Source organism: Odontesthes bonariensis, chromosome 2, assembly GCF_027942865.1.
Source record: "Odontesthes bonariensis isolate fOdoBon6 chromosome 2, fOdoBon6.hap1, whole genome shotgun sequence".
Taxonomy (NCBI): domain Eukaryota; kingdom Metazoa; phylum Chordata; class Actinopteri; order Atheriniformes; family Atherinopsidae; genus Odontesthes; species Odontesthes bonariensis.
The window spans coordinates 145,526-166,584 of NC_134507.1; the positions used below are offsets into that span (position 1 = coordinate 145,526).

Sequence of the window (21,059 nt, forward strand, 5' to 3'; positions counted from 1 at the left end):
CCAGGTGAAACCCCAGGTGAAGCCCCAGATGAACCCCAGGTGAAACCCCAGGTGAACCCCCAGGTGAAACCCTGGTGAAACCCAGGTGAAACCCGAGGTGAACCCCAGGTGAAACCCCAGGTGAACCGACCTCTGAAAGGTGTCGGTGAGCAGTGCGATCAGCAGGTTGACACACAGGATGGAGGACGCAGCCAGAAACGTTCCACACAGCAGAGGAGCCATGACGCCATCCACCGTCGCCATGGCAGCGTACTCGTACTCGTCCACCAGAGTGATCCGGTAGAGACTGTAGAGAAGGCCGGAGACAGACTGCATGCTGGGAACTGAGGAGGACCCTGGGGAAACACCATCATTATTCTCACTGCCACAATGTCACTTATCATCCCAAAAACAAGATGGCCGACACGCTGACCTCCGAATATGATCCAGAAGCTGCAGGCGTAGGGGACGAAGATCTCAGCGTACAGGAAGAGGAAACGCATCACATCCCCCACGATGCTCCCCAACATAACGATGAAGGGTCCCATGAGCCTGGAGAGAAGCCAACGTTAACACCACCGCCTGATGTCGGTCAGTCTGAGACACTTCAACAGAAACATGCGTCCATTTGGGCGTCCTCACAGAGTATTCATTCACTGGAAAAAATGCCCCTCCAAAAATAAGTAAAAAAACAACAAATAAAAGACGTTTTTGCTTGAAATAAGCAAAAAAATCTGCCAATGGAACTAGTGAAAATCAGCTTGTCAAGATTTCTTGAAATAAAATGTGATATTTAGGACTTTTGAGTTAAAAGTGATCTTGAAATTAGCTTAAAAACCTCTTCAAATGAAAATAAAGCTTGTTTCATGTGAAATATGACTCAAAACAAGATATTTTCAAGACTTTTTCACTTAACAAGATATTCAGGATGTATTGTATTAAAACAAGTCCCTATATCTGGCTGAAATGGTACTTGTTAGGCAGTTGAGTCATATCAAGTATAATGAGATACTCAATGAGACAAATATACTTGGTAAGATTTAGATTTTTTCCAGTGTATTCATTAAGGGTCCACCAGGCTAAAGCTAAGATCTGTGACCCTAACACATCTGTATCTTGATGAGAATCCTGTTCAAAACAAGAAACATCAGATAAAACATCTTGACTTATGAAGATTCTCAGTCATCTATTTCATGGTCATCATAAGAGCTTGAATAAGGGCGACTGGACTTCTTCTTCTTGGATCCTGAAGAAGTTTCACCTCAGATACAGCTTCTTCAGTTCTGAACTAGATGGTGGAGAGAATCAGCTCTTCTGTAGTAACCCGTAACCCTTCTGTAGTAACCCGTAACTCTTCTGTAGTAACCCGTAACTCTTCTTTAGTAACCCGTAACTCTTCTTTAGTAACCCGTAACTCTTCCGTAGTAGCCCGTAACTCTTCTTTAGTAACCCGTAACTCTTCTTTAGTAACCCGTAACTCTTCTGTAATAACCCATAACTCTTCTGTAGTAACCCGTAACTCTTCGGTAGCAACCCGTAACTCTTCTGTAGCAGCCCGTAACTCTTCTTCAGTAACCCTTAACTCTTCTGTAGTAACCCGTAACTCTTCTGTAGTAACCCGTGTGTCTTCTTTAGTAACCCGTAACTCTTCTGTAGTAACCCGTAACTCTTCTGTAGTAACCCGTAACTCTTCTGTAGTAACCCGTGTGTCTTCTGTAGTAACCCGTAACTCTTCTGTAGTAACCCGTAACTCTTCTGTAGTAACCCGTAACTCTTCTTTAGTAACCCGTAACTCTTCTGTAGTAACCCGTAACTCTTCTGTAGTAACCGGTAACTCTTCTGTAGTAACCCATAACTCTTCTGTAGTAACCCATAACTCTTCTGTAGTAACCCGTAACTCTTCTGTAGTAACCCGTAACTCTTCTGTAGTAACCCGTAACTCTTCTGTAGTAACCCGTGTGTCTTCTTTAGTAACCCGTAACTCTTCTGTAGTAACCCGTAACTCTTCTGTAGTAACCCATAACTCTTCTGTAGTAACCCGTAACTCTTCTTTAGTAACCCGTAACTCTTCTTTAGTAACCCGTAACTCTTCTGTAGTAACCCGTAACTCTTCTGTAGTAACCGGTAACTCTTCTGTAGTAACCCATAACTCTTCTATAGTAACCCGTAACTCTTCTGTAGTAACCCGTAACTCTTCTGTAGTAACCCGTAACTCTTCTGTAGTAACCCGTAACTCTTCTGTAGTAACCCGTAACTCTTCTGTAGTAACCCGTAACTATTCTGTAGTAACCCGTAACTCTTCTGTAGTAACCCGTAACTCTTCTGTAGCAACCCGAAACTATTCTTTAGTAACCCGTAACTCTTCTGTAGTAACCCGTAACTATTCTGTAGTAACCCGTAACTCTTCTTTAGTAACCCGTAACTCTTCTGTAGCAACCCGAAACTCTTCTGTAGTAACCCATAACTCTTCTGTTGTAACCCGTAACTCTTCTTTAATAACCCGTAACTCTTCTTTAGTAACCCGTAACTCTTCTGTAGTAACCCGTGTGTCTTCTATAGTAACCCGTAACTCTTCCATAGTAGCCCGTAACTCTTCTTTAGTAACCCGTAACTCTTCTGTAGTAACCCGTAACTCTTCTTTAGTAACCCGTAACTCTTCCGTAGTAGCCCGTAACTCTTCTTTAGTAACCCGTAACTCTTCTTTAGTAACCCGTAACTCTTCTGTAATAACCCGTAACTCTTCTGTAGTAACCCGTAACTCTTCTGTAGCAACCCGTAACTCTTCTGTAGCAGCCCGTAACTCTTCTTTAGTAACCCGTAACTCTTCTGTAGTAACCCGTAACTCTCCTGTAGTAACCCGAAACTCTTCTGTAGTAACCCGTAACTCTTCTTTAGTAACCCGTAACTCTTCTGTAGTAACCCGTAACTCTTCTGTAGTAACCCATAACTCTTCTGTAGTAACCCGTAACTCTCCTGTAGTAACCCGAAACTCTTCTGTAGTAACCCGTAACTCTTCTTTAGTAACCCGTAACTCTTCTGTAGTAACCCGTAACTATTCTGTAGTAACCCGTAACTCTTCTTTAGTAACCCGTAACTCTTCTGTAGTAACCCGTAACTCTTCTTTAGTAACCCGTAACTCTTCTGTAGTAACCCGTAACTCTTCTTTAGTAACCCGTAACTCTTCTGTAGTAACCCGTAACTCTTCTGTAGTAACCCATAACTCTTCTGTAGTAACCCGTAACTCTTCTGTAGTAACCCGTAACTCTTCTTTAGTAACCCGTAACTCTTCTGTAGTAACCGGTAACTCTTCTGTAGTAACCCATAACTCTTCTGTAGTAACCCATAACTCTTCTGTAGTAACCTGTAACTCTTCTGTAGTAACCCGTAACTCTTCTGTGGTAGCCCGTAACTCTTCTTTAGTAACCCGTACCTCTTCTGTAGTAACCCTTAACTCTTCTTTAGTAACCCGTAACTCTTCTGTAGCAACCCGTAACTCTTCTGTAGTAACCCATAACTCTTCTGTAGTAACCCGTAACTCTTCTTTAATAACCCGTAACTCTTCTGTAGTAACCCGTAACTCTTCTGTAGTAACCCGTAACTCTTCTGTAGTAACCCGTAACTCTTCTGTAGTAACCCGTAACTATTCTGTAGTAACCCGTAACTCTTCTGTAGTAACCCGTAACTCTTCTTTAGTAACCCGTAACTCTTCTGTAGTAACCCGTAACTCTTCTGTAGCAACCCGAAACTCTTCTGTAGTAACCCATAACTCTTCTGTTGTAACCCGTAACTCTTCTTTAATAACCCGTAACTCTTCTTTAGTAACCCGTAACTCTTCTGTAATAACCCGTAACTCTTCTGTAGTAACCCCTAACTCTTCTGTAGCAACCCGTAACTCTTCTGTAGCAGCCCGTAACTCTTCTTCAGTAACCCGTAACTCTTCTGTAGTAACCCGTAACTCTTCTGTAGTAACCCGTGTGTCTTCTTTAGTAACCCGTAACTCTTCTGTAGTAACCCGTAACTCTTCTGTAGTAACCCATAACTCTTCTGTAGTAACCCGTAACTCTTCTTTAGTAACCCGTAACTCTTCTGTAGTAACCCGTAACTCTTCTGTAGTAACCGGTAACTCTTCTGTAGTAACCCATAACTCTTCTATAGTAACCCGTAACTCTTCTGTAGTAACCCGTAACTCTTCTGTAGTAACCCGTAACTCTTCTGTAGTAACCCGTAACTCTTCTGTAGTAACCCGTAACTCTTCTGTAGTAACCCGTAACTATTCTGTAGTAACCCGTAACTCTTCTGTAGTAACCCGTAACTCTTCTGTAGCAACCCGAAACTATTCTTTAGTAACCCGTAACTCTTCTGTAGTAACCCGTAACTATTCTGTAGTAACCCGTAACTCTTCTTTAGTAACCCGTAACTCTTCTGTAGCAACCCGAAACTCTTCTGTAGTAACCCATAACTCTTCTGTTGTAACCCGTAACTCTTCTTTAATAACCCGTAACTCTTCTTTAGTAACCCGTAACTCTTCTGTAGTAACCCGTGTGTCTTCTATAGTAACCCGTAACTCTTCCATAGTAGCCCGTAACTCTTCTTTAGTAACCCGTAACTCTTCTGTAGTAACCCGTAACTCTTCTTTAGTAACCCGTAACTCTTCCGTAGTAGCCCGTAACTCTTCTTTAGTAACCCGTAACTCTTCTTTAGTAACCCGTAACTCTTCTGTAATAACCCGTAACTCTTCTGTAGTAACCCGTAACTCTTCTGTAGCAACCCGTAACTCTTCTGTAGCAGCCCGTAACTCTTCTTTAGTAACCCGTAACTCTTCTGTAGTAACCCGTAACTCTCCTGTAGTAACCCGAAACTCTTCTGTAGTAACCCGTAACTCTTCTTTAGTAACCCGTAACTCTTCTGTAGTAACCCGTAACTCTTCTGTAGTAACCCATAACTCTTCTGTAGTAACCCGTAACTCTCCTGTAGTAACCCGAAACTCTTCTGTAGTAACCCGTAACTCTTCTTTAGTAACCCGTAACTCTTCTGTAGTAACCCGTAACTATTCTGTAGTAACCCGTAACTCTTCTTTAGTAACCCGTAACTCTTCTGTAGTAACCCGTAACTCTTCTTTAGTAACCCGTAACTCTTCTGTAGTAACCCGTAACTCTTCTTTAGTAACCCGTAACTCTTCTGTAGTAACCCGTAACTCTTCTGTAGTAACCCATAACTCTTCTGTAGTAACCCGTAACTCTTCTGTAGTAACCCGTAACTCTTCTTTAGTAACCCGTAACTCTTCTGTAGTAACCGGTAACTCTTCTGTAGTAACCCATAACTCTTCTGTAGTAACCCATAACTCTTCTGTAGTAACCTGTAACTCTTCTGTAGTAACCCGTAACTCTTCTGTGGTAGCCCGTAACTCTTCTTTAGTAACCCGTACCTCTTCTGTAGTAACCCTTAACTCTTCTTTAGTAACCCGTAACTCTTCTGTAGCAACCCGTAACTCTTCTGTAGTAACCCATAACTCTTCTGTAGTAACCCGTAACTCTTCTTTAATAACCCGTAACTCTTCTGTAGTAACCCGTAACTCTTCTGTAGTAACCCGTAACTCTTCTGTAGTAACCAGTAACTCTTCTGTAGTAACCCGTAACTATTCTGTAGTAACCCGTAACTCTTCTGTAGTAACCCGTAACTCTTCTTTAGTAACCCGTAACTCTTCTGTAGTAACCCGTAACTCTTCTGTAGCAACCCGAAACTCTTCTGTAGTAACCCATAACTCTTCTGTTGTAACCCGTAACTCTTCTTTAATAACCCGTAACTCTTCTTTAGTAACCCGTAACTCTTCTGTAATAACCCGTAACTCTTCTGTAGTAACCCCTAACTCTTCTGTAGCAACCCGTAACTCTTCTGTAGCAGCCCGTAACTCTTCTTCAGTAACCCGTAACTCTTCTGTAGTAACCCATAACTCTTCTGTAGTAACCCGTAACTCTTCTTTAGTAACCCGTAACTCTTCTGTAGTAACCCGTAACTATTCTGTAGTAACCCGTAACTCTTCTATAGTAACCCGTAACTCTTCCGTAGTAGCCCGTAACTCTTCTTTAGTAACCCGTAACTCTTCTGTAGTAACCCGTAACTCTTCTTTAGTAACCCGTAACTCTTCCGTAGTAGCCCGTAACTCTTCTTTAGTAACCCGTAACTCTTCTTTAGTAACCCGTAACTCTTCTGTAATAACCCGTAACTCTTCTGTAGTAACCCGTAACTCTTCTGTAGCAGCTCGTAACTCTTCTTCAGTAACCCGTAACTCTTCTGTAGTAACCCGTAACTCTCCTGTAGTAACCCGAAACTCTTCTGTAGTAACCCGTAACTCTTCTGTAGCAGCTCGTAACTCTTCTTCAGTAACCCGTAACTCTTCTGTAGTAACCCGTAACTCTCCTGTAGTAACCCGAAACTCTTCTGTAGTAACCCGTAACTCTTCTGTAGCAGCTCGTAACTCTTCTTCAGTAACCCGTAACTCTTCTGTAGTAACCCGTAACTCTCCTGTAGTAACCCGAAACTCTTCTGTAGTAACCCGTAACTCTTCTGTAGTAACCCATAACTCTTCTGTAGTAACCCGTAACTCTTCTTTAGTAACCCGTAACTCTTCTGTAGTAACCCGTAACTATTCTGTAGTAACCCGTAACTCTTCTTTAGTAACCCGTAACTCTTCTGTAGTAACCCGTAACTCTTCTTTAGTAACCCGTAACTCTTCTGTAGTAACCCGTAACTCTTCTTTAGTAACCCGTAACTCTTCTGTAGTAACCCGTAACTCTTCTGTAGTAACCCATAACTCTTCTGTAGTAACCCGTAACTCTTCTTTAGTAACCCGTAACTCTTCTGTAGTAACCCGTAACTCTTCTGTAGTAACCCATAACTCTTCTGTAGTAACCCGTAACTCTTCTTTAGTAACCCGTAACTCTTCTTTAGTAACCCGTAATTCTTCTGTAGTAACCCGTAACTCTTCTTTAGTAACCCGTAACTCTTCTGTAGTAACCCGTAACTCTTCTGTAGTAACCCGTAACTATTCTGTAGTAACCCGTAACTCTTCTGTAGTAACCCGTAACTCTTCTGTAGTAACCCGTAACTCTTCTTTAGTAACCCGTAACTCTTCTCTAGTAACCCGTAACTCTCCTGTAGTAACCCGTAACTCTTCTTTAGTAACCCGTAACTCTTCTGTAGTAACCCGTAACTCTTCTTTAGTAACCCGTAACTCTTCTGTAGTAACCCGTAACTCTCCTGTAGTAACCCGTAACTCTTCTTTAGTAACCCGTAACTCTTCTGTAGTAACCCGTAACTCTCCTGTAGTAACCCGTAACTCTTCTTTAGTAACCCGTAACTCTTCTTTAGTAACCCGTAACTCTTCTGTAGTAACCCGTAACTCTTCTGTAGTAACCCGTAACTCTTCTGTAGTAACCAGTAACTCTTCTGTAGTAACCCGTAACTATTCTGTAGTAACCCGTAACTCTTCTGTAGTAACCCGTAACTCTTCTTTAGTAACCCGTAACTCTTCTGTAGTAACCCGTAACTCTTCTGTAGCAACCCGAAACTCTTCTGTAGTAACCCGTAACTCTTCTGTTGTAACCCGTAACTCTTCTTTAATAACCCGTAACTCTTCTTTAGTAACCCGTAACTCTTCTGTAGTAACCCGTGTGTCTTCTGTAGTAACCCGTAACTCTTCTGTAGCAACCCGTAACTCTTCTGTAGCAACTCGTAACTCTTCTGTAGTAACCCGTAACTCTGTAACTCTGTCTAACACCCTGAGGTTGTGTTTTTACCGGAAGGCTCTGACATGCTTCATGAGTCGCAGCCACAGGAAGATGACGGTGACAGAGAACAGCCGCAGACTGACTTTCTGTAGATCAACATCTGGACGAAACACATCTGCCATGTGGACGCCGAAGGACGCCGTCAGCAGACAGTACACCAGCCAATCAAAGACGTTCCTGTTGGCACAAAGAAATCTGAATAGAAATCCAATTATACAGTCATTTGATTCCAAATGCAACTGTGACTTAAATGCTGAGTTTTTCTGTTGTTGAAGGAAACGTGTTAGTACCACCGGTCCTGGCTGTAGCCCCCCCTCATCCTGTGGATCTGATTGGCTTGATTCAGAAGGAACCGCTTCTCCTGCACATGCACACACATACACACGCACACACATGCACACACATGCATACATGCACACACACATGAACACGCACACACATGCACACACACACATGCACATGCGAACACACATATGCACACACACACACATGCACACGCACACGCAAGCACATGCACACACGCACATGCACACACACACATGCACACGTACACGCACACACACACGCACATGCACACGCACACGTGCACACAAACACACACATGCACACGCACACGTGTACACACGTGCACACACACACACACACACATGCACACAAACACACAAATGCACACATGCACACACGTGCCCATACATGCACACATGTGCACACAGACACACACACATGCACACACACACACACAAATGCACACGTGCACACACACACACACGTGCACACACACACGCACACACATGCACACACACGTGCACACACACGCGCACGCACACACACACACACACACACACATAAGGACAGGAAACTGTTAATTATCTGATCTCATTGCATCATTTTCACAGTGTAACCGGGGTTACTCGTTTCCTCCTGAACGTTTCTCACCTGAGGCCACATGGGATGTGAGCAGCGCAGGTCGTCATGGAGACGGCCCTCCATCCATTTCTGCCTCGTGCGTAGCTTCCTCCTCGACCGCAGGATGTCCTGCACCTCCCTGAAGACCTCCTCCAGCGTCAGAAGGAGCGCCAGGACCACCAAGAGGACACGCCACCAGTCCTGAGATAGAGGAAGACAGGTGAGACCCCGACAGGTGAAGACAGGTGAGACCCCGACAGGGAAAGACAGGTGAGACCCCAATAGGTAAACACAGGTGAGACCTCAACAGGTAAAGACAGGTGAGACACCCACAGGTAAAGACAGATGAGACACCCACAGGTGAAGACAGGTGAGACCCCGACAGCTGAAGACAGGTGAGACTCGACAGGGAAAGACAGGTGAGACCCCCACAGGTAAAGACAGGTGAGACCCCCACAGGTAAAGACAGGTGAGACCCCAATAGGTAAAGACAGGTGAGACCTCAACAGGTAAAGACAGGTGAGACACCCACAGGTAAAGACAGGTGAGACCCCGACAGGTAAAGACAGGTGAGACCCCGACAGGTAAAGGCAGATGAGACCCCTACAGGTAAATACAGGTGAGACCTCAATAGGTAAGGACAGGTGAGACCTCAACAGGTAAAGACAGGTGAGACGCCAATAGGTAAAGACAGGTGAGACCTCAACAGGTAAAGACAGGTGAGACCCCAATAGGTAAAGACAGGTGAGACCTCAACAGGTAAAGACAGGTGAGACCCCAATAGGTGAAGACAGGTGAGACCTCAACAGGTAAAGGCAGGTGAGACCCCGACAGGTAAATACAGGTGAGACCTCAATAGGTAAGGACAGGTGAGACCCCAATAGGTAAAGACAGGTGAGACCTCAACAGGTAAAGACAGGTGAGACCCCAACAGGTAAAGACAGGTGAGACCCCAATAGTTAAAGACAGGTGAGACCCCAACAGGTAAAGACAGGTGAGACCTCAACAGATAAAGACAGGTGAGACCTCAACAGATAAAGACAGGTGAGACCTCAACAGATAAAGACAGGTGAGACCTCAACAGATAAAGACAGGTGAGACCCCGACAGGTGAAGACAGGTGAGACCTCAACAGATAAAGACAGGTGAGACCCCGACAGGTGAAGACAGGTGAGACCCCGACAGGTGAAGACAGGTGAGACCCCGACAGCTGAAGACAGGTGAGACCCGAAAGGTAAAGACAGGTGAGACCCCCACAGGTAAAGACAGGTGAGACCCCGACAGGTAAAGACAGGTGAGACCCCAATAGTTAAAGACAGGTGAGACCCCAACAGGTAAAGACAGGTAAGACCTCAACAGGTAAAGACAGGTGAGACCCTGACAGGTAAATACAGGTGAGACCTCAATAGGTAAGGACAGGTGAGACCTCGACGGGTAAAGACAGGCGAGACCCCAATAGTTAAAGACAGGTGAGACCTCAACAGGTAAAGACAGGTGAGACCCCAATAGGTAAAGACAGGTGAGACCCCGACAGGTAAAGACAGGTGAGACCCCAATAGTTAAAAACAGGTGAGACCCCAACAGGTAAAGACAGGTGAGACCCTGACAGGTAAATACAGGTGAGACCTCAATAGGTAAGGACAGGTGAGACCTCGACGGGTAAAGACAGGTGAGACCCCGACAGGTAAAGACAGGTGAGACCCCGACAGGTAAATACAGGTGAGACCTCAACAGGTAAAGACAGGTGAGACCCCAACAGGTAAAGACAGGTGAGACCTCAACAGGTAAAGACAGGTGAGACCCCGACAGGTGAAGACAGGCGAGACCCCCACAGGTGAAGACAGGTGAGACCCCGACAGGTGAAGATAGGTGAGACCCCGACAGCTGAAGACAGGTGAGACCCGACAGGTAAAGACAGGTGAGACCCCCACAGGTAAAGACAGGTGAGACCCCCACAGGTAAAGACAGGTGAGACCCCAATAGTTAAAGACAGGTGAGACCCCAACAGGTAAAGACAGGTGAGACCTCAATAGGAAGGGACAGGTGAGACCTCGACAGGTAAAGACAGGTGAGACCCGACAGGTAAAGACAGGCGAGACCCCCACAGGTAAAGACAGGTGAGACCCCGACAGGTAAAGACAGGTGAGACCCGACAGGTAAAGATAGGTGAGACCCGACAGGTAAAGACAGGTGAGACCCCGACAGGTAAAGACAGGTGAGACCCGACAGGTAAAGACAGGTGAGACCCCCACAGGTAAAGACAGGTGAGACCCCCACAGGTAAAGACAGGTGAGAGCCCCACAGGTAAAGACAGTTGAAACCCCGACAGGTGAAGACAGGTGAGGTAAATACAATTCAAAATATGGTTGGTGATAACCAATTATATAAGGAACTTAAAATGAATATGGATCCAATCACAGTGCACACATTAGATCTGTGGTTTAAAATACTGAAAATGTACAAGATCCAGAATGATGCAAAAATATTAAAATGGATAGCTTATGACAGCAATTTCAATCCAGCAAAATATGACCCAAGATTCCGACAATGGACAGAAAAGAGAATAACTGCTTGGTGTATGTTAGAAAACAAAGGGGAGCTGATGAGTTTTGAAAGACTCAGAGAAAGGTACAATTTGGATGCGTGTGAACTCTTAGATATTATCAAGTGAGGGACTACTATAAGAAGGAGATCAAGTCAGATTCCTCCAGGGAAGTGAATGATGTCATCTGAATTATAGTGAAAGCATATCAGGAAAGCAACACAAGAATAATTTCATCATTATATCAAGGATTGAACAATAACAACAAGCATTCAACTACATATATTAAGTTGAAATGGGAGGAAGAACTTAATTTAGAAATTTCAGATGAGGAATGGCATGAAATGTGGAAGGTTCATCACTCAACTACTTACTCACGAATCTGGAGAAAGTTCGCATGGAAGAACCTAATCCGCTTTTTTATTACACCGAAAATGAAAAGTAGGTAACTGAATAGTCGTCAGAAGTGTTGGAGGGGATATGGATCTTTTGATGTGAACCATTCTCATGTTTTCTGGAATTGTCAAAAAATAACTGTGTTTTGGGAAATGGTATGTACGGAGCTAAAGAAAATATTAGGATATGGAGTGTCAAAGACCTGTTCAGGGCTTTATCTATGTAAATTTTCAGAAGAGACTGTTGCCACTGGTGACAGCTACTTGATCAAAATATTGTTGGTGGCAGGCAAAGAAGCCATCACTAGAAACTGGGGAAAAGAAACACCACCAACAAAAGATCAGAGGCTCTCAATTATGGAAGAAATCTTTCTAATGGAAAAACTGACACACATATTGAGGCTTCAGGAAGCTCAACTGGACAAGAAATGGGAGAAATGGACACTATACAAGGCTCAAGATGATATTGGACAGTAATTGATGAATAGACTAATCCGCAAGATGGTAATAATTTGTTGTATTCCAAGGCAGCTTTTTGTTTAAGTTGATTGTGTTTGTATTTGCTTCTGTTGATTTGTCAATAAAAATTTAAGTGACAAAAAAAAAAAACAGGAGACAGACAGACAGGTAAAGACAGGTGAGACCCCCACAGGTAAAGACAGGAGACAGACAGACAGGTAAAGACAGGTGAGACCCCCACAGGTAAAGACAGGTGAGACCCCGACAGGTAAAGACAGGTGAGACCCCCACAGGTAAAGACAGGTGAGACCCCGACAGGTGAAGACAGGTGAGACCCCGACAGGTGAAGACAGGTGAGACCCCGACAGCTGAAGACAGGTGAGACCCGACAGGTAAAGACAGGTGAGACCCCCACAGGTAAAGACAGGTGAGACCCTGACAGGTAAAGACAGGTGAGACCCCAATAGTTAAAGACAGGTGAGACCCCAACAGGTAAAGACAGGTGAGACCTCAACAGGTAAAGACAGGTGAGACCCTGACAGGTAAATACAGGTGAGACCTCAATAGGTAAGGACAGGTGAGACCTCGACGGGTAAAGACAGGTGAGACCCCAATAGTTAAAGACAGGTGAGACCTCAACAGGTAAAGACAGGTGAGACCCCAATAGGTAAAGACAGGTGAGACCCCGACAGGTAAAGACAGGTGAGACCCCAATAGTTAAAGACAGGTGAGACCCCAACAGGTAAAGACAGGTGAGACCCTGACAGGTAAATACAGGTGAGACCTCAATAGGTAAGGACAGGTGAGACCTCGACGGGTAAAGACAGGTGAGACCCCGACAGGTGAAGACAGGTGAGACCCCGACAGGTGAAGACAGGTGAGACCCCGACAGCTGAAAACAGGTGAGACCCGACAGGGAAAGACAGGTGAGACCCCCACAGGTAAAGATAGGTGAGACCCCGACAGGTAAAGACAGGTGAGACCCCCACAGGTAAAGACAGGTGAGACCCCAATAGTTAAAGACAGGTGAGACCTAAACAGGTAAAGACAGGTGAGACCTCAACAGGTAAAGACAGGTGAGACCCTGACAGGTAAATACAGGTGAGACCTCAACAGGTAAAGACAGGTGAGACCCCAACAGGTAAAGACAGGTGAGACCTCAACAGGTAAAGACAGGTGAGACCCCGACAGGTGAAGACAGGCGAGACCCCGACAGGTGAAGACAGGTGAGACCCCGACAGGTGAAGATAGGTGAGACCCCGACAGCTGAAGACAGGTGAGACCCGACAGGTAAAGACAGGTGAGACCCCCACAGGTAAAGACAGGTGAGACCCCGACAGGTAAAGACAGGTGAGACCCCAACAGGTAAAGACAGGTGAGACCTCAATAGGAAGGGACAGGTGAGACCTCGACAGGTAAAGACAGGTGAGACCCCAACAGGTAAAGACAGGTGAGACCTCAATAGGAAGGGACAGGTGAGACCCCGACAGGTAAAGACAGGTGAGACCCCCACAGGTAAAGACAGGTGAGACCCCAATAGTTAAAGACAGGTGAGACCTAAACAGGTAAAGACAGGTGAGACCTCAACAGGTAAAGACAGGTGAGACCCTGACAGGTAAATACAGGTGAGACCTCAACAGGTAAAGACAGGTGAGACCCCAACAGGTAAAGACAGGTGAGACCTCAACAGGTAAAGACAGGTGAGACCCCGACAGGTGAAGACAGGCGAGACCCCGACAGGTGAAGACAGGTGAGACCCCGACAGGTGAAGATAGGTGAGACCCCGACAGCTGAAGACAGGTGAGACCCGACAGGTAAAGACAGGTGAGACCCCGACAGGTAAAGACAGGTGAGACCCGACAGGTAAAGACAGGTGAGACCTCAACAGGTAAAGACAGGTGAGACCCCGACAGGTAAAGACAGGCGAGACCCCCACAGGTAAAGACAGGTGAGACCCGACAGGTAAAGATAGGTGAGACCCGACAGGTAAAGACAGGTGAGACCCCGACAGGTAAAGACAGGTGAGATCCGACAGGTAAAGATAGGTGAGACCCGACAGGTAAAGACAGGTGAGACCCCCACAGGTAAAGACAGGTGAGACCCCCACAGGTAAAGACAGGTGAGAGCCCCACAGGTAAAGACAGTTGAAACCCCGACAGGTGAAGACAGGTGAGGTAAATACAATTCAAAATATGGTTGGTGATAACCAATTATATAAGGAACTTAAAATGAATATGGATCCAATCACAGTGCACACATTAGATCTGTGGTTTAAAATACTGAAAATGTACAAGATCCAAAATGATGCAAAAATATTAAAATGGATAGCTTATGACAGCAATTTCAATCCAGCAAAATATGACCCAAGATTCCGACAATGGACAGAAAAGAGAATAACTGCTTGGTGTATGTTAGAAAACAAAGGGGAGCTGATGAGTTTTGAAAGACTCAGAGAAAGGTACAATTTGGATGCGTGTGAACTCTTTAGATATTATCAAGTGAGGGACTACTATAAGAAGGAGATCAAGTCAGATTCCTCCAGGGAAGTGAATGATGTCATCTGAATTATAGTGAAAGCATATCAGGAAAGCAACACAAGAATAATTTCATCATTATATCAAGGATTGAACAATAACAACAAGCATTCAACTACATATATTAAGTTGAAATGGGAGGAAGAACTTAATTTAGAAATTTCAGATGAGGAATGGCATGAAATGTGGAAGGTTCATCACTCAACTACTTACTCACGAATCTGGAGAAAGTTCGCATGGAAGAACCTAATCCGCTTTTTTATTACACCGAAAATGAAAAGTAGGTAACTGAATAGTCGTCAGAAGTGTTGGAGGGGATATGGATCTTTTGATGTGAACCATTCTCATGTTTTCTGGAATTGTCAAAAAATAACTGTGTTTTGGGAAATGGTATGTACGGAGCTAAAGAAAATATTAGGATATGGAGTGTCAAAGACCTGTTCAGGGCTTTATCTATGTAAATTTTCAGAAGAGACTGTTGCCACTGGTGACAGCTACTTGATCAAAATATTGTTGGTGGCAGGCAAAGAAGCCATCACTAGAAACTGGGGAAAAGAAACACCACCAACAAAAGATCAGAGGCTCTCAATTATGGAAGAAATCTTTCTAATGGAAAAACTGACACACATATTGAGGCTTCAGGAAGCTCAACTGGACAAGAAATGGGAGAAATGGACACTATACAAGGCTCAAGATGATATTGGACAGTAATTGATGAATAGACTAATCCGCAAGATGGTAATAATTTGTTGTATTCCAAGGCAGCTTTTTGTTTAAGTTGATTGTGTTTGTATTTGCTTCTGTTGATTTGTCAATAAAAATTTAAGTGACAAAAAAAAAAGACAGGAGACAGACAGACAGGTAAAGACAGGTGAGACCCCGACAGGTAAAGACAGGTGAGACCCCCACAGGTAAAGACAGGTGAGACCCCCACAGGTAAAGACAGGAGACAGACAGACAGGTAAAGACAGGTGAGACCCCCACAGGTAAAGACAGGTGAGACCCCGACAGGTAAAGACAGGTGAGACCCCCACAGGTAAAGACAGGTGAGACCCCCACAGGTAAAGACAGGTGAGACCCCGACAGGTAAAGACAGGAGACAGACAGACAGGTAAAGACAGGTGAGACTCCGACAGGTAAAGACAGGTGAGACCCCCACAGGTAAAGACAGGAGACAGACAGACAGGTAAAGACAGGTGAGACCCCGACAGGTAAAGATAGGTGAGACCCCCACAGGTAAAGACAGGTGAGACACCCACAGGTAAAGACAGGTGAGACCCTGACAGGTAAAGATAGGTGACACCCCGACAGGTAAAGACAGGTGAGACCCCGACAGGTAAAGACAGGCGAGACCCCCACAGGTAAAGACAGGTGAGACCCCCACAGGTAAAGACAGGTGAGACCCCGAAAGGTAAAGACAGGTGAGACCCCGACAGGAAAAGACAGGTGAGACCCTGACAGGTAAAGATAGGTGAGACCCCCACAGGTAAAGACAGGAGACAGACAGACAGGTAAAGACAGGTGAGACCCCGACAGGTAAAGATAGGTGAGACCCCCACAGGTAAAGACAGGTGAGACACCGACAGGTAAAGACAGGTGAGACCCTGACAGGTAAAGATAGGTGACACCCCGACAGGTAAAGACAGGTGAGACCCCGACAGGTAAAGACAGGCAAGACCCCCACAGGTAAAGACAGGTGAGACCCCGAAAGGTAAAGATAGGTGAGACCCCGACAGGAAAAGACAGGTGAGACCCTGACAGGTAAAGATAGGTGAGACCCTGACAGGTAAAGATAGGTTAGACCCCGACAGGTAAAAACAGGAGACAGACCTCAGGAAAGACGTATCGATCAGGTGATTCTCGGTGGACAGAAACAGAGATGGCGACAGTTGTCCAGGAAACGTTGAAGAGGAAATTGAGGATCAGGAGAAGCCACGCCCCCAACCTGTCAGCAAAAGAGGTGGAGGGAAACGCACTCGGGTATAAAGGTTATGATGTCTGAAAAATTAGACCAATCAGAGAGGGTTTACCTTCCATAGAGTTTCCACTTTACCTCGATCAGTTTGAGAAACACCGGACTCATGATGAGGTCCAGTTTGCCCTCCTGAACCACGACCTGCAGCTGACAAACAGAACGGTTTATGATCCGTAATGTGTCCTCTGAGATGTGTCAGAGTTTAAAGTTTAAACTTACTGGAGACATCGGATCACTGACCACTGCTTCTGCAACAGAGAGAAAGTGAGAAGCTGTACCCCAGCTGCAGTACACCTGTACCCCAGCTGTACCCCAGCTGTAGTACACCTGTACCCCAGCTGTACCCCAGCTGCAGTACACCTGTACCCCAGCTGTACCCCAGCTGTAGTACACCTGTACCCCAGCTGTAGTACACCTGTACCCCAGCTGTACCCCAGCTCCAGTACACCTGTACCCCAGCTGTACCCCAGCTGCAGTACACCTGTACCCCAGCTGTACCCCAGCTGTACCCCAGCTCCAGTACACCTGTACCCCAGCTGTACCCCAGCTGTAGTACACTTGTACCACAGCTGTACCCCAGCTGTACCCCAGCTGTAGTACACCTGTACCCCAGCTGTAGTACACCTGTACCCCAGCTGTACCCCAGCTCCAGTACAGCTGTACCCCAGCTCCAGTACACCTGTACCCCACCTGTACCCCAGCTCCAGTACACCTGTACCCCAGCTGTACCCCAGCTGCAGTACACCTGTACCCCAGCTGTCCCCCAGCTGCAGTACACCTGTACCCCAGCTGTACCCCAGCTGTACCCCAGCTGTACCCCAGCTGTACCCCAGCTCCAGTACACCTGTACCCCAGCTGTACCCCAGCTCCAGTACACCTGTACCCCAGCTGTAGTACACTTGTACCCCAGCTGTACCCCAGCTGCAGTACACCTGTACCCCACCTGTACCCCAGCTGCAGTACACCTGTACCCCACCTGTACCCCAGCTGTACCCCAGCTGCAGTACACCTGTACCCCACCTGTACCCCAGCTGCAGTACACCTGTACCCCACCTGTACCCCAGCTGCAGTACACCTGTACCCCACCTGTACCCCAGCTGCAGTACACCTGTACCCCAGCTGTACCCCAGCTGTAGTACACCTGTACCCCACCTGTACCCCACCTGTACCCCAGCTGTAGTACACCTGTACCCCACCTGTACCCCAGCTGTAGTACACCTGTACCCCAGCTGTACCCCAGCTCCAGTACACCTGTACCCCAGCTGTAGTACACCTGTACCCCACCTGTACCCCAGCTGCAGTACACCTGTACCCCAGCTGTACCCCAGCTGTAGTACACCTGTACCCCAGCTGTAGTACACCTGTACCCCACCTGTACCCCACCTGTACCCCAGCTGTAGTACACCTGTACCCCAGCTGTACCCCAGCTCCAGTACACCTGTACCCCAGCTGTAGTACACCTGTACCCCACCTGTACCCCAGCTGCAGTACACCTGTACCCCACCTGTACCCCAGCTGTAGTACACCTGTACCCCACCTGTACCCCAGCTGCAGTACACCTGTACCCCACCTGTACCCCAGCTGCAGTACACCTGTACCCCACCTGTACCCCAGCTGCAGTACACCTGTACCCCACCTGTACCCCAGCTGCAGTACACCTGTACCCCACCTGTACCCCAGCTGCAGAACACCTGTACCCCACCTGTACCCCAGCTGCAGTACACCTGTACCCCACTTGTACCCCAGCTGCAGTACACCTGTACCCCACCTGTACCCCACCTGTACCCCAGCTGTACCCCAGCTGTACCCCAGCTGCAGTACACCTGTACCCCACCTGTACCCCAGCTGTAGTACACCTGTACCCCACCTGTACCCCAGCTGTACCCCACCTGTTCCTAATCTTTTCCGTGTTACCTGGCAGGTGTTCCTCAGGTGAGTGGCGCTCTGGTTCCATCAGGTTCAGGTAGAAGAACTGCTGTCTGCTCAGTCTGTCCTTCACATGGAACTGACTGAGAGCCAGCTGGGCCTGAAAACAACACACAGCTGTTAGGTTGCTGTGTCCGGACCAATCAGAGCACAGCATTCTGTCAGTGGGTGGAGCTTCGTTACCACAGGACTCATCCGACCAATCAAAGCACTGATACAGAGCTGTCCGTCAGAGTCCTTCACCCCCGCCTCCGCCCCCAGTTCCAGCAGGACGCGGGCCGCCTCGCTGCGATCTGAGAGCAGAGTGATGTCACTGATGATGTCACTGATGACGTCAGAAGTCATGTTGCATTCACTGTACCTCAAAAACTGGAGGCTCGAACATGAAAACTGGTTTGTTTTTGTTTTTTAAATTTCAGTTTGTTATGTAATAAGTGAGAAAATAAAGATTAGCAGTAATTTCTCAATTACTGCTAATCTGACCTTCTCTTTTTTTTGTTATTTTTGGGGTTTTTTATGCCTTTAATGGACAGTTTAAGAGCGACAGGAAGCAGGAAGCAGAGAGAGGGGGAATGACATGCAGCAAAGGGCTGACCGATGCGGGACTCTAGCCTCTTGTACATGGGGCTTAACCCACTACGCCACCGAACGCCCCTAATCTGACTTTTAACAACAAATTAATGAAAATAAAGTTGGCAAAAGAACTGTTGCATATCTGTGAGATGAACAACACCAGCTGGCATGTTACCGTTACCTAGCAACCTACTTTTAGGAGGAAACTACGGAGGTTAGCAAACCGAGCAAAACTTCTTACTTCTTGTTTTCTTCATTTTTCACAGACGGAAGACAAAAAAATACAAGTTCCCAGCTGTTATTGAACACAGCATGAGGTGAGGCGGTGATGATGTCATCAGTACCTGTGTTGGCGGCGAGCTGCAGCGGTGTCCGCTGTTTGTAGTCGGTGCAGCGGATGGAGGCTCCGCCCCCCAGCAGCAGCCTGATGGAGCCCACGGCGTCGTTCTTAGCAGCGAAGTGAAGCGGCGTCTGCTGGTCCAGCAGAGTACGAGCACCTGGATCAGCTGACACACACACACACACCTGGATCAGCTGACACACACACACACCTGGATCAGCTGACACACACACACACACACACACACACACCTGGATCAGCTGACACACACACACACACCTGGATCAGCTGACACACACACACACCTGGATCAGCTGACACACACACACACACACACACACACACCTGGATCAGCTGACACACACACACACACACACACACCTGGATCAGCTGACACACACACACACACACCTGGATCAGCTGACACACACACACACACACACACACACACACACACACACACACACCTGGATCAGTTGACACACACACACACACACACACACACACCTGGATCAGCTGACACACACACACACACACACACACACACCTGGATCAGCTGATCTCTCGGGGTGGGCCTCACCTTTTCGGGCCAGCAGGAACCGGACCATGTCCTGGTAGTCCAGCGCTGAGGCCACATGCAGAGCGGTGACTCCAAACTGATCCGGACGCAAAAGGTCAGCGCCACGGTCCACAAAGAACCTCATAACATCCACATTCCAGGCCCGGGAAATCTATATAATAATATATAATAACTGTATAATAATGTATAATAATATATAATAACTGTAGAATAATATATCATAACTATATAATAATATATAATAACTGTATAATAATATATAATTACTGTATAGTAATATATAATAACATCTACGTTCCAGGCCTGGGAAATCTATATATAATATATAATAACTGTATAATAATAAATAATAACATATAATAACATCCACGTTCCAGTCCCGGGAAATCTATATAATAATATATAATAACTGTATAATAATGTATAATAATATATAATAACTGTAAAATAATATATAATAACTATATAATAATATATAATTACTGTATAATAATATATAATAACATCCACATTCCAGGCCCGGGAAATCTATATAATAATATATAATAACTGTAAAATAATGTATAATAATATATAATAACTGTAGAATAATATATAATAATATATAATAACTACATAATAATATATAATTACTGTATAATAATATATAATAACATCCACGTTCCAGTCCCGGGAAATCTATATAATAATATATAATAACTGTAGAATAATATATAATAACTGTAGAATAATATATAATAATATATAATAACTATATAATAATATATAATTACTGTATAATAATATATAATAACATCCACGTTCCAGTCCCGGGAAATCTATATAATAATATATAATAACTGTAGAATAATATATAATAACTGTAGAATAATATATAATAATATATAATAACTATATAATAATATATAATTACTGTATAATAATATATAATAACATCCACGTTCCAGTCCCGGGAAATCTATATAATAATATATAATAACTATATAATAATATATAATAACTGTATAATAATATATAATTACTGTATAGTAATATATAATAACATCTACGTTCCAGGCCTGGGA

At 45.4% G+C, this 21,059-nt stretch overlaps 1 protein-coding gene across 1 annotated transcript; it reads right to left on the reverse strand.

The window, feature by feature from the left end:
* Nucleotides 1-135: 135 nt before the first annotated feature.
* On the reverse strand, nucleotides 136-20,163 carry LOC142398679 (uncharacterized; the record flags this gene model as incomplete). The annotated part of the gene is made up of 12 exons (XM_075482793.1): nucleotides 19,996-20,163; nucleotides 19,420-19,581; nucleotides 18,686-18,795; nucleotides 18,491-18,602; nucleotides 16,796-16,824; nucleotides 16,632-16,723; nucleotides 16,432-16,546; nucleotides 8,703-8,873; nucleotides 8,057-8,127; nucleotides 7,776-7,943; nucleotides 413-531; nucleotides 136-335 (listed from the first exon to the last, which is right to left on the reverse strand). Coding segments are annotated over exons 1-12 (1,473 nt in total), but the record flags the coding sequence as incomplete, so codon positions are not given.
* Nucleotides 20,164-21,059: the final 896 nt, after the last annotated feature.